The sequence below is a fragment of the Mizuhopecten yessoensis genome, unplaced genomic scaffold (assembly GCF_002113885.1).
Source record: "Mizuhopecten yessoensis strain PY_sf001 unplaced genomic scaffold, ASM211388v2 scaffold716143, whole genome shotgun sequence".
In the NCBI taxonomy this organism is placed as follows: domain Eukaryota; kingdom Metazoa; phylum Mollusca; class Bivalvia; order Pectinida; family Pectinidae; genus Mizuhopecten; species Mizuhopecten yessoensis.
Window position 1 is genome coordinate 76,660 of NW_018479969.1, and position 14,521 is coordinate 91,180.

Sequence of the window (14,521 nt, forward strand, 5' to 3'; positions counted from 1 at the left end):
AAGATTAGGTTGTCCCCGCTCATTGTCAATTTTCTCAATCAATTTTCTCAATCAATTTTCTCAATTAGGGATGGGGCCATTTACTGTTGATTTATTTGCCAGCTTGAATCATTCGAAAATTGCAACGTTTTACTCTAAATTCTGGAATTCCAAATGTTCTGGACTAGATGCCTTTTCTTTTTGTGATAAAATGAAAATTGTTATTGTAGTATGGACGTAGACAGAAGTAATCACTATAGTTGATTAATATAATCTTACGTGGGTGTGGTTCTTGGACAGGGAAATCTCAACTCGAGGTAAGTTAAATTATAACAACGTTTTAGAACCTTTTGTTCTTTATACATATGTATAGGTTGGTTTATTTATAACTTACGCAGTGTACAATTACCTGGAATACCTGGTTTATTTCTTGGCATCCCGGAACCTACACGTTTAAAGACGCGCAACAAGCCAGTTCAACCCATTCGTACGATTCAAGCTGAACGGTAAGTTAAACTTATTTTACATGCGTTGTGTTATAGTATGTGTTGAAACATATATGAAGTTATGTAGTTATGTAAATGGGTATGATTCGGAGATAAAGTACATGTTGTACTTTTATAAGTTGTTTATGTCAACATGTTTTCGCCTTCAAGATGTAAATTTGACAATAGCAACGGTATAAGGGAAACAAATAAAACCATTACGACAAAATTAACTCAAGGACATATATTGGAGCAATAAATTGTCCACAACTATCTTATTAGAAATGTTTTCTGTCTGAGAGAACACCTGTATTAAAGAATTAGCCTTTAAAGTTTCGTCTAATAACGTGCTAACGAGCAGCGTAAAATTGCAGCAAAATATCGACACATAATGAAACAAACACCTCGCGACCGGTCTACACGCTTGACATATAGCACTGTATCAACATAGATGGCAAACTGAATTAATGGAAATTACATTACACAAGCAATGAGATCACAGAATGGTTTTTGATGAAAGACTAACCTTCAGATATCACAAAAAGCATATGACTAAACATTATATTATTTCAAGTAAAAAGCATATATTCAGCACTAGGTAGTAGTATTATCACAGTTTGTATGAATATCACATACAATTTTGGAGGTACAGACAGTGAATAATAATCTTCAACTGGTTATCTTTTACCTAGGATGGCCCATGAAGGTTTTGAAAAAACTTATTTCCAAATGGTTGCTTTGGAAAAATATTAGCAACCGGTCAAGCTGATGGGATGATTCTTATAATGAATACTACAATTATTAAAGGAACTCAAAGTGGTACAGGGAAATTCAATATAATAAAACGACAAATTCATTTTGATGTTCCCTTTTAGCTATTTCCATGAAGTGATGTTTAACCTGAAGTTTAAATTGATGGGTTTTTTTTGTGTAGACATTTGATTGACCTGGGTATAGAATTCCAGTCTCTGATTCCTTTATAGAAAAAAGTGGAGGACTCAGCTCCCCTAATAGATTGTACTAAAAAATTGTGTTCGCAAGATCTTGTAAAACGAGTATTGTTATTTCTAATAAAACATTTATTCATATACTTTTGACAGCACTGATGATAAATATTAAAACCATGATTGAGACGAAGCTGCTTAACTCTATGATTTACATTTAGCATGTTTAACGAGACAAGTTCCTCAAATGAAATTCGTTTCCAATGGTCCAGCCGGAGTATAAATATTACAACTTTGTTCTGCATAATTTGTAGTTTCTGTTGAAATGTTTTGGTAAGGCCGCTGTGCCAGGACGAGCAGGCATTATCAAAATGGCATTGCATCAGTGCTGAACACCAAGATATTTTACTGAGGATTTGGACTCAATTTTAAGTCCATTGCAATTTACTTTGAAACTTTCACCTGGTAAGGTTTTGAGGTTTTTTTGGATCCAAAAATCATACTTTATTTATACTTTCAGTTTTACCCAGATGAATGGAAAGTTTGTTGTCTATTAGCCAATTTTGAATTGAGCCTGAATTCAGATATGTATATAGAAATTTCAGAGAAACGCTTCATTTTCAAATTTTCTGTCGTGCAGTACAGATCATGTCATTTGCTGTTTTGAAAGTCGGCAGGATTTTAAATTTCTACCACTCCAGCCCAACCTAACACTAATGGCATACAATTGTAGCTAGTTTGTTTTATGTCAGTAATGTGTTATTACATGTGTTTTTTTCTCTCACGGTATTAGTAGTAATAAAAAATATGTTACGTAATCCTATTATACAATTTTATGTAATGATACATAATCATAATTCATGCAATATTACGTAATGATAATAATACAGTAATAAACCTTAGCTATCACCCAAACCTGATGGTATTTCTGGTTTTAATTTTCTTTACTGCCACAGTAAACAGTGTGAGGCAGAAAGTTTGCACCATAAACGTTCTGCCTTGCAGCTGCCTGACGACTGAACTATTCATAATGAAATTACCTAGGCGCATGCGTTATAGTAGCTCTGGAAATCCTTGATAAAACGTTGGTCAGACAGGTAGAAATCCCGATAATTTTCTTAAAATCATTCATTTTTATGAATCTATATCAGCCAAATCCGATCGTTATTTTCCATAAGGAGACTCACTTGATATGTTTATGTAGTATTTGAAATAAAAGACAAAAAAATCTACACGTCACCGTGATGCCCCTTTAAATAACGTATACAGACTTGAAGTATTACAAAAGGATTTATATACGTTTACGCATACATATGTGAAGGGGAGATATTCGATATTTTGTTTTTACTTTAATAAGTCTTCTCTCGACCGGCCTACCCGCTTTATCTATAGCATGAGCGTATAATCACTACATACGTATACCTGTGTATGTACGACTATGGATAAACATAGCCGTCAAACTGACGCAACAGAATCCGTTTAAAATTGATAAAAAATATTCCAGTCATTCTCTGGTCAAGACAAGCACACCTAACAATAATCTGATTCATTCTCTCTCCTGACACAAAGTACCAAAATAACCCGAAATTCTTTAATTGGTATATCCTGCTCACTACAAACACTCTATATCTTCGCGTTGTTCTGTTAAACAAATAAAGGCGGTTTGACAACTGATTGGCTTCCAATCAATTTGTGTGGAGATGAATGGTGTTATGATTGGAGAAGGATATTACAAACACTCCATAATTATCGGGGAAATATATTTCATGTGACGTACCATCTATACAGCCCTAGGTTTCTGGTATTCGACGCCATTTTACCCTACATGTACGTTAGCGCTATTCTCGTAGTGATTGCCAAGTGACATAATCAAAGTTATGTTCATTTAACATTAAAAAACCCTCGATAAGCATTATTGTTTACAGTGACATCATGTATTCCAACATAACAGCTAAGGTATTGTAAGTAGGGTATATTCTAAGCCACACAGGCGTAATTAAGAGCATATTCCTTCTCGAAATACACCAGTGACCAATATTGCGAAGAGGTGGAAAAAGACCTTGACCAATATCCCTGAATGAACACAAAAGCTTCCGGTGTTTTTCCTGTAACAGTGCAAAACTGTCTTAGCCTCAATTTTCCTATACATTTATGCTGATGTAATAAGCTGAGTCGTCACCCAATGAAATGGCATCCATTTGGTGTTGCAGTGCTTTAGCATTCTAGTGAGGAGACATAATTGAACAGCATGGTCCCTTACAAAACAACCCTCCAGTACACACTCAAGCATACACAAATAGGAGATATTAGACAGGTGGCATAGGACTAGTAGTCAGCGCCTGATAAGACAGCTCCTGCGAATTCCTAAAAACCGTTGTATAGATTGTATGAGTTGGAGATATATGTAAGGTGCGTTAGAGTGCCTTATTTTAGTTAAATGGGTTCTTTATCAAATGTTGTAAATTTATTCATTTTTACGTGAAAAGGCTGTTCGCTTCAAATGGCTACCACCCCACTCATTGCGCTTCCATACATATCCACAGGTCCGATATCGCACGTCATGTCTCGCCTATTGATCAGTGCATGTGTCTAAAAGTTATTGCTTGGATGAATTAGCTGTAAGAAAATACCGAAATACTATCAAATGTATCGTTAAAAAAGAAAGAAATAGATAAACACGATTACTGTGCATTCTCAAAAACAAACAATGGTTGATTCCACTTAACCCGGATATACCTATGCCTCTTATCTTATACAGCAATCTGTGTAACACAACTGTTTCGTTGTACATTTTTTCTTTGAGTTCGATGCATGTAGCACGATTCGATGACTGCCAAAGACCGACAATTGATATTGATTTATCTTCGTCTGACTAATTAAGCATACACCAGGTTGAATGCTAATGTGCATATGCTGTGGTATAGAAAATCTACGAACCGTAACCTTATTTACGAACTCTTTATCGTTTATGTACATGTATATATTGTTATATTATATCAAAACGTCACAAAACAATTACGACAAAATTGATCCTTTTTATCTGATTTTTGCATTAAATAATACTGTAAGGGAACAAAAAGTACATTTGAGCAATACATTGTCCACAAACGAATCTTATTAATGATGTAATCTGATGTAATCTGTCTGAGAGTTCACCTATATTAAATAATTATCCTTTAAAGTTTTGTCTAAAAGGTGTTTACGAGCCTAACATTGGCACAAAATGTCGTCACAATGAATTACGTCCAGGGAAAACGAAAGTGAAAAGGCTGTGAAATCCGTACCCGTGAGTACATCCAAGATGTAACTAAGTTTTATGTTTGTTTGTATAGATAACATATTCCGAACAGACCTTTGTATATAAATGTATAAAGCTGATAGTGTTTCGTACCGTATTGGTTAATGCAGAGGAAAGCTGACAAAACTTTTGTTATGACGCCCTTTAAATCGTGTTCACAAAGTTATAATTAAACAGCTTTCTGTAATAGATTAACTGTAAAAACAGCAACTGCATATCGAAGTGCGAACAAAATGCGATTCGAATTATGCAAATGTTTAATTTCAATTGTAATTAACTCGGCCGAAAACACTGAATGGTTGCACTGACGAAATGTGCAGTACGGTAGATCTAAGTTTGTGGTTTTTAAACAAATGCAACACGCGTGTATAAAAACCAAGAACGATTGATTATTTGTCTTTGTAGTAAATGTGCGACGCATTATACATTGTGTTGTTTACGTGCTACATCTATTCAAAGCTAAGTCTACGAAACTACGAAACTACGAAACTCGCCAATTCATGTAGTTGTAAGTGGACACAGAAACGAATCATTGGTAAGGTTGTTTTACAGAGACTATTCATCTCCTAACACCAGGCTATTCGCTCCACACTTCCTTCTGTAGCGAAGTCAAACACGACACATGACAATAAAAGCGATACACTCATTCTGTTGAACAAATTTCGATAACAAATTGCTATTTTAAAGCATAATGTGCGAATAAAATCGTTTTGTTTGGACCACAAATTTTCCAGAAAAAAAAACACATTTTAAATTGCAAACTATGCAAGAATGTGAAATATTGATAATGGCCGTTTCTTCTGTTGCTAAGGTATCGGGAGTGAAAGTATAGGGAGTTACAAGAATGTAGCTTTTCCAGTCAGCGAAATAAAGTGTCGAATTTATGTTATTCTTTAAGCATTCAAGTGAAATGAAATAAAACGTTTAAGGATGAGGGAAAATACTGTAAATATAGGGATTAACTTTATATTTTGTTGATATTATTGGAGACAACAAGAAATGCTCTCCTGTAAACTTGACATAATATTGAATATGGAAAGGTATAGATTTACCGGAATGCATATCTGTCTGTCTGTCCGTAGAAAACAACTCCTTCTAAAGTTGTGAACCAATTTCAACGAATTTTTCAAGATATGATAACTACCACCTGAGGTTGTGCATCCAGGTATTCTTTTTTCATTCTGACCTTATTTTTACGAACTTATGGCCCTTTGTTGAACAAATTCTGAAACTTTTTGTCCGGACAACTTCTTAAGTTATGGATGAATTTCAATGAAAGTTTCCAGATATGATAAATACCACCTGAAGTATCCAGGTATTCTTTTTTTATATATGGTAACTGCCCCCTGATGTTGTACATCCAACAACAGGGCATTACTTCTTTTAAAAGGGTCGGAATGAAAAAGTACTACAAGTTTACCCCCCGATGTCGTGCTTTGCCTTAGTTAACCTTAAGCTTACAGTTCTGGTTTATATGGGAGCAGATGTATAAGTTGCCCTGTGCGGAGCGGTATTATTTCGTTACAAGCTTGGTATACTTGCCACATTGTAGATCTATATTCTATATAATATAGTATCACCCCACATACTGTGAATAGGCGTTACTAAATATAATTACCAGAGTATCAATTAACAAAAAGTAACTTTTAGAAAATTAAACAACAATTGTACCAAACCTTCAATCAGGCATCACAATATAATATCACAAATACATATCTAGACCACAAATGCGATTACAAACTAACCTTCGACAAAATTTCAGATACATGGCTATAGTCTCTGGGCTTTAGATATGTGTCGTTACTGAGGAAAGCATCTCCTCTGAAACTTGCCTGTCTATACGCACATAGGTTCCCCTCCTCTTAAACTTTCGTCTATACACACATAGAAATTATCTTCTCTTAAACTTTCGTCTTTACACAGATAGAAAGTATCTCATCTTTATTTCCCTGTCTAAACAAACATAGATTTATTCCCTCTGAAAAGTCCCTGTCTATACCCACATATAAAGCCTCTTAAACTTCCCTGTCTATTTACAAATAGACATCGTCTCCTCTGAAACGTCCCTGTCTGTTTACAAATAGAAACTCTCTGAAACATCCCTGACTATTTACAAATAGAAATCCTCTCCTCTGAAACGTCCCTGTCTATTTACAAATATATATCCTCTCCTCTGAAACGTCCCTGTCTATGCACACATAGATTCCTCTCAAATGAAACTTTCCTGTGTATGCACACATATATTCCTCTCCTCTGAAACGTCCTTGTCTAAACATACATAGATTTCTCTCATAAACTTCACTATCTATGCACACATAGATTCCTCTTCTTTTAAACGTCACTGTTCTATTCATATATAAATGTAGGCTTATCAGTTTGAACAATCGAGCATCTTTCTTTTCCAGGACTCGAGACGTAGCTAAACGAGCCAGTCACTTACTATGGACCATGTTCATGGTTTCAAGATTTACGGTTTCCAGCTGGGTATCCAGTTTGCAGATAAGCTACAGTTCATCAACATTTGCCTGCAGAAAGTGTACAATTTTTTAAGGGTAAAAACCGGATTTTTCGAAATCGTTGATAACTTGCATTGTTTTACTTTAATTTAATTATTAATATGAATATTAATGATATAAGTTAAATCCTTTTTTCAAAACTTCCATTGCTGATATAAGTCAACTCCGCTTTTCCGAATCCATCGTTACTGATGTAAGTCAACTCAGTTTGTCCATATCGCTCTTTACTGATATCAGTCAACTCAGTTTGTCCAGATCCTTCGTGACTGTAATAAGTCAACTCCGTTTGTCCGGATAATTTCGTTACTGATAAAAGTCAACTCCCATTGCCCTGATCGATCCTTCGTTACTGAAATAAGTCAACTCCGTTTTTCCGGATCCTTTTGTTATTGATGTAAGTCAACTCAGTTTGTCCAGATCCTTCGTTGCTGATCATGATATGAGTCAACTCTAATTGTCCAAATCGATCCTTCGTAACTGGAATAAGTCAAATCCGTTTGTCCAGATCCTTAATTCGTTACTGATGAAAGACAAATACTTTTGTTCATATCCTTCGTTACTGATATAAGTCAACTCCGTTTGTCCGGACATTACAACTTATGCTGTTAGTCTATTTTGTTTTACTAGATGCTTGTGCTAATCCGAATGTTTAGCGGGAGACTTTAGATTCTGAATATCGTTTTATTGTTTAGGGTGTGCGAGGCTCATTGTTTTGAAAGGAAATAGTTATAATTCTGGTACGGATGGTAAAATTATAATTTTAGTGTATTAAAGTCAAATCGGAAAATAGTTCTAAATAATTATGAATTTGATGTTTCAAATGTTGATATTCTTCTACGAAGTTGTTTAAACTTTGCTATTCTGCGTCATTTGTACATCCATTGTAAATACTTGTCTATACAGCTAAGCCGGAAGACCTGAAGCTAATATAGAACTTGATATAAATCAACATTGTTTCTACTGCTTTGCTATTTTATAGGGCTATATCATCACCCTCCTGTCATCCCTTAAACGTCCAGTTAGACCCGGTCAGCCACGGTCAACAGATATAGGTACTGATTATATATGCCTGGAATGGGACAAGATCGAAAAAGACGAGGTTTCCCATTATGAGATCCGAATAAAAGTCGCTGGTGATCATATTTGGTCATCGACAATTGTTTCTACCAAAGACAGACAACAACCATTCCATCGCTTCAACGAACTCCTACAGAACACTAGATATGAATTCATGGTGCGAGCAGTTTACTCAGATGGTTGTGACAGCGATTTTAGCTGCAAGAGTGCGGAAATAACAACAGGTTGCTCAAAGGTGTGTGGGATCCTAAAGTACTGCAAGAAGATAATTGATGGGCCACCAAGCGTTTACAGACTTCCTTTAGTTGAGATACAGTCATCAAAAGACGATGATCAAAAGACAAGAAAATGTAGATACGGTAAGTTTGAATCAAAAACATTCCATATTGTTATCCCGCGCTCAACAAAACTGACGAGTTCCCTCCGTCCGTACATCGGTGCTAGTTCAGACAAATTGTTATATCGGGCCTACATTTAAGCGTCATTGACGTGGTAAAGAGGAATTTGTCTTATTTTCTATTCGCTTAAGTAGATATTGAAATGTTGTTAACAAAATACTTTAATTACCATGATTTTGCAGCATTAAAGATACTATTCAGGTTTGCATTACTGCTTCAGAAGATTTGCAGTTTTGAAGATTCCTAAAGGATATAGCAATACAAAGTGTAGGGCTGTTTTACAAATAGTAAGCTACAGAGTACCTGGTACATCTAATCTAATCCTGACTTTTTTAAGATTTTATTTTACTGTGTAGTGTTTTTATCTTCCATTTGTATATAATAGCAACGTTGAGTAACAGGTTATATATATTGTTGATGTAACTGATGATCTATTTTTGATGTAACATATCATTTCTACTTTTGATGTAACCACAGGTACTAGCCCCGTCTGTCAATACACCTATAATATAATCAAGGATGATCACTCCGTCCCCCCAGTAAAATGACCCCGTCCCAGAAAACATGCGAGTTTGTCAAAACTGTTTATAATATGACACCGGGAGCAGTCTAGATTGTCAGGATTTTTTTTTAATTTGATGCATGATTTTCCATATATCATGTAGTCGAATTTTCGGTAGACTGTCCACGGGATTACACGCTAAATTCCTAGTGAGTAGCGTCTAACACACGGCATGTACCCTATTCAATGCCAGTACAGCGTTTCTACGATTGGAAACAAACTTACTTGTAGTATAGTTCATACCCTTTTATTATCATGGCGGACACCCGAGTCCAGTTTTCAGGCTGGTCAGGCTGACGATCGGAAATCTGAACAGAGCCTGCCATTTTCTCTATTTTTTGTTACCTCGGTGCTGATTGGTCCGTTAAATTTAGAAGCCAATCAGCGTCTGACAGACGAGGCTAGTACCTGTGATGTAACTGATTATTTCTATTTTTGATGTAACTGATTATTTCTATTATTGATGTAACTGATTATTTCTATTTTTGATGTAACTGATTACTTATATTTTTGATGTAACTGATTATTTCTATTATTGTTGTAACTGCTTATCTATATTGCTCGATTGTTCTTTTATAGGAAACTCGACTTGTCTTCGAGAGAAAACTGTACTGATGGTCGGCCCAAGAACAGGAGGGAAAACCACTCTAATCAACGGACTTGTCAACCACAGTCTTGGTGTGAAATGGGAACACGAATACCGATTGAAAATTACAGATGAACCAGAAATTACATCTTCCAGACAGGTATTTATATCATGTTTGTGAGGTGATTTCTGATTACAATGTTAATTAGTGCTGTATACCATACGTAATGATATTATGGTCAACTTAAAATATCACATCCTATAGTCGTTTGGTGTACTGTTTATGTCACATGATGACATGTGATTATATATTTCCAGTAATATTCTCCTTTACTAGGAATCACCTACTGAATGGATCACAAGCTACAAAGTACATCCGGTCACGACAGACACTGACTTCATTTTGAATATCATAGACACCCCAAGCTTCCACGAAGGACCAGAATCGTATGAAAGAAACCAGAATCTCCTTCAACGTCTCAAATTCTTCCTGTCCACCAGAGGTCCCAAGGGTATGAATGGAATAGATGCTGTTTGCTTCGTCAGTCAGGCCAACCCTGTCACATTTAGCGGTATCGACAAGGCCTTTAGCGACATATTGGATGGCATTGTGTCCATATTTGGAGACAACATGCATGGGAACATAATTCCTATGCTGACGTTTGCCGACGGGAAAGAGCCATCCGTGCTTAAAATCCTCTCAACTGTTGGGGTCCCGACACAGCGTTTCTTTGTCTTTAACAGTTCGACGCTCTTCCCACCGTACACTGAAGACGCTCTGCTTGGAAAGACTTCGTGGAAATTAAGCTCCAGAGGATTTGAAGGATTTTTAAACCATCTTTCAAACATGAAACCCTGCCCAGCGTTAAAGACCACTCCGATGACAACAACACAGCCCAATAAAAAAAAGGCAACAAGAGAAAATGACACATCTGCAGGAAAATCGTTTGGAGATTAACGTACAACTCATGAATCTCGCGAACGTGCAGTCCGACAGAGATACTGTGAAGAGGTTTGCTATCGACATAGAACACAACAACCCGTTTACGTACGATGAGGAGGTGTATCGTCAAGAGAAAATCCCGCTTGAACCTGGAACGCATGTTACCAACTGTATCGTGTGCCATACTACATGTCATTATCGCTGCACAATTCTGGACAACGATGGTAAAAAGAACTGTGCCGCTATGAAAAAAGGCAATTGTACAAAATGCCATCAGAAATGCGTGTGGTACTTGCACAGGAACGATAAATTTAGGATAAAAGAACAGTTTGAAACAGTAACAAGAACGAACGCTGACATCAAAGCAAAATATGAATTTGATTTGGAAGAAAATGTGTCAACCGACGCAATGCTACAGGCCATCAAACGAGCATTTGTGTCTCTGATGGAGGTAGTGATCTCCCTGATCTCAAAGACAGTTGAAACCAGCAACAGCTTACAAAAGATTCAACAGAGCGAAAAGGATTTCATCGAGCTTATGATTAACACGGAGGAACAGGAGAAGAAACATGGGTGTAAGCAACGCTTGGAACTTCTCCACGCCATTCTCAACCATTCAGATGTATATGTTAGCGACCCAAACACTTGGCTCCAGGAAATAGGATACAGTGATCGGTAAAACCTATGGACACTAAGTATACATGTTTACACAACAAACACCACGTATACTTACGGTTTTCTTGATTGTGTCACACGACATAACTGACTATGTATGTACTGACACGATCGTTGTATTTCCCCATAAGGACTTTTCATTGCAGTCATTTCAGTACAATGCCTGGTGTATTTAAGCATTAAACATCATTCTGTACCATATTTTTCATTTTTTGTTTGTTATCATTTCTAAGTTCACAACGCACTTTTAAATTCGAATTTCGCGGTGTTTGTCTATTGAGGTAGAACAGTCCATGGAATTGCTCCGACACTTTGTCTCGTGACTTTTCCCCGTAAAAATATAGTTAATGGAAATAACCACAAAATTTATGATACTATTTCCATAATTTAATCAATCAATAAATTCAATTCACATTATATATTAGTCTTACATTAAACGTGGAATATTATAAAATCATAGTGAGGGTTATTGCTTATCCGCTACCTACTGCAGAGGGGAATAGCTATCCAGTAGTTAGTCGGTCCCGTGGAGATATCACTACGCCTGTGTTATGGTCTCATAACACAGAACTGGCCTTGGTAGTGTTATATGTAAATATCCATCCAGTGCTAAATATATGTCCTGATGATTAACACTAGTATCCTACAAAATGTTTACATATCGCAATTAGCTAGTAGTTAGGAATTTAGGAAAGACAGTACGCCTAATATAAAGTCCCTGATTTCACCTCAAGTAGTTATAATGATTTCGTTCCTTTTGTCTGGGTTGCCATATATTCCTATTGGTTTTTGTTTTTTAATTAATTTAGCTTCTGTTTTTGTTATTCTGGAATATTTGCCCTGTTTTACTCGACATGGACATGCAGTTATATGACCCACGATACCTTAATTATTTTAGTTATTGTAAGCGATTTGATTTGTTAAGCACGTTCTCAGACATAATCATATATACATGTGCATGTATATAATTAACTTTCGGACACACGTGACCTACTTGCGAGGATGTCCATTGGCGTTACACACAGCATGTATGTTTGTACAAACGGTTGTTCACGTGATATATAAACTTGCGTTCAATCCCTTATGCGAATTGAGGCTAAAACATATATCCCGAAAAAAACAAGTAAATAACAATATTTTCTACAGAGCAATTGTTGTTTTTAACATAAAGTGTCACGTCCTTCTAACTAGGTACAACGTCAAATCTGACTGATCCGATGTTTTAAATATTTAATGAGAGCATTATGCAGTTCTACATGCAGTAATAATATAAAGACTTGGATTGGATTTCACCAATATTTGAAAAATATTAGAAATAAAGAATGTAGGCATTCATACAATATGAGTATACAAAAATCACACCAAATTTGAAATGTTTGTTTGGCGTGCTCGAACGTTTAAAGTAATGATGATGTTTTCGTGCTTCCTTGGTTTATGTGAATTGACCCAATTTAAACTTCAAAAGTATGTTTTATCCTTTCATATTTTGTAAACAGATTTATATCATAGACTTTGTAGCGATGTGACCATTGTTGAATTGTAAACTTTCATAATATTGACTCCAATGAATTCATGCCTTGAGAATGTTATTATTGCATGTTTAACGTGTAAAGAAATCGTGCACTTATTATCAATCGATATTTTGGAATGGTTTATCAAACAACAGTATCGTGTTTTGTACACAGTCACATTTAATCAGTAAGTAACAACAGATGATTTCCAAGGGGCGAAAAAATATAACTCTAAAAGTCCCAATATTTCGGTAGGTTTTTCTGCCTGTAGTCGAACGTCTCTACAAGGTACGGTATATACCCCAAACCTCCAGACGTCATTCCCTACGAGGTAGGTATATATCTCAAACTTCGAGACATCTTTCCCTACAAGGTAGGTATATACCTCAAGCCTCCAGACGTCATTCCCTACAAGTCACGGTATATACCTCAAACCTCCAGACGTCATTCCCTACAAGGTAGGTATATATCTCAAACTTCCAGACGTCATTCCCTACAAGGTAGGTATATACCTCAAACCTCCAGACGTAAACCTCCAGACGTCATTCCCTACAAGGAACGGTATATACCTCAAACCTCCAGACGTCATTCCCTACAAGGTACAGTATATACCTTAAACCTCCAGACGTCATTCCCTACAAGGTAGGTATATACCTCAAACCTCCAGACGTCATTCCCTACAAGGTAGATATATACCTCAAACCTCCAGACATCATTCCCTACAAGGTACGGTATATACCTCAAACCTTCAGACGTCATTCCCTACAAGGTACGGTATATCCCTCAAACTTCCAGACGTCATTCCCTACATGGTACGGTATATACCCCAAACCTATGGACGTCTTTTCCTACAAGGAACGGTATATACCTTACACCTCCAGACGTCATTCCCTACAAGGGACGGTATATACCCCAAACCTTCAGACGTCATTCCCTACAAGGGACGGTATATACCCCAAACCTTCAGACGTCATTCCCTACAAGGTACGGTATATACCCCAAACCTATGGACGTCATTCCCTACAAGGTACGGTATATACCCCAAACCTTCAGACGTCATTCCCTACAAGGTACGGTATATACCTCAAACTTCCAGACGTCATTCCCTACATGGTACGGTATATCCCTCAAACCTCCAGACGTCATTCCCTACAAGGGATGGTATATACCTCAAACCTCCAGACGTCATTCCCTACAAGGTACGGTATATACCTCAAACCTACAGACGTCATTACCTACAAGATACGGTATATACCTTAAACCTCCAGACGTCATTCCCTACATGGTACGGTATATACCTCAAACCTCCAGACGTCATTCCCTACAAGGTACGGTATATACCTCAAACCTCCAGGCGTCATTCCCTACAAGGTTCGTTATATACCCCAAACCTCCAGACTTCATTCCCTACAAGGTACGGTATATACCTCAAACCTCCAGACGTCATTCCTACAAGGTACGGTATATACCCAAAACCTATGGACGTCATTCCCTACAAGGTACGGTATATACCCCAAACCTATTGACGTCATTCCCTACAAGGTACG

The 14,521-nt window shown here is 36.7% G+C and overlaps 1 protein-coding gene across 1 annotated transcript; it reads left to right on the top strand.

Moving 5' to 3' along the window:
• The first annotated feature begins 471 nt into the window (after positions 1–471).
• Positions 472–10,940, top strand: LOC110441832. The gene is made up of 5 exons (XM_021485096.1): positions 472–485; positions 7,112–7,258; positions 8,202–8,658; positions 9,839–10,005; positions 10,183–10,940. Exons 2-5 carry the CDS (start codon positions 7,148–7,150, stop codon positions 10,801–10,803), a joined length of 1,356 nt encoding a protein of 451 aa, XP_021340771.1. The 5' UTR covers positions 472–485; positions 7,112–7,147; the 3' UTR covers positions 10,804–10,940.
• Positions 10,941–14,521: the final 3,581 nt, after the last annotated feature.

Coding starts and splice junctions, on each gene's coding strand:
- LOC110441832 (XM_021485096.1), top strand. CDS start 7,148: ATGGACCATGTTCATGGTTTCAAGATTTACGGTTTCCAGCTGGGTATC. Junction 8,659..9,838: donor GACAAGAAAATGTAGATACG/GTAAGTTTGAAT, acceptor GTTCTTTTATAG/GAAACTCGACTTGTCTTCGA. Junction 10,006..10,182: donor AAATTACATCTTCCAGACAG/GTATTTATATCA, acceptor CTCCTTTACTAG/GAATCACCTACTGAATGGAT.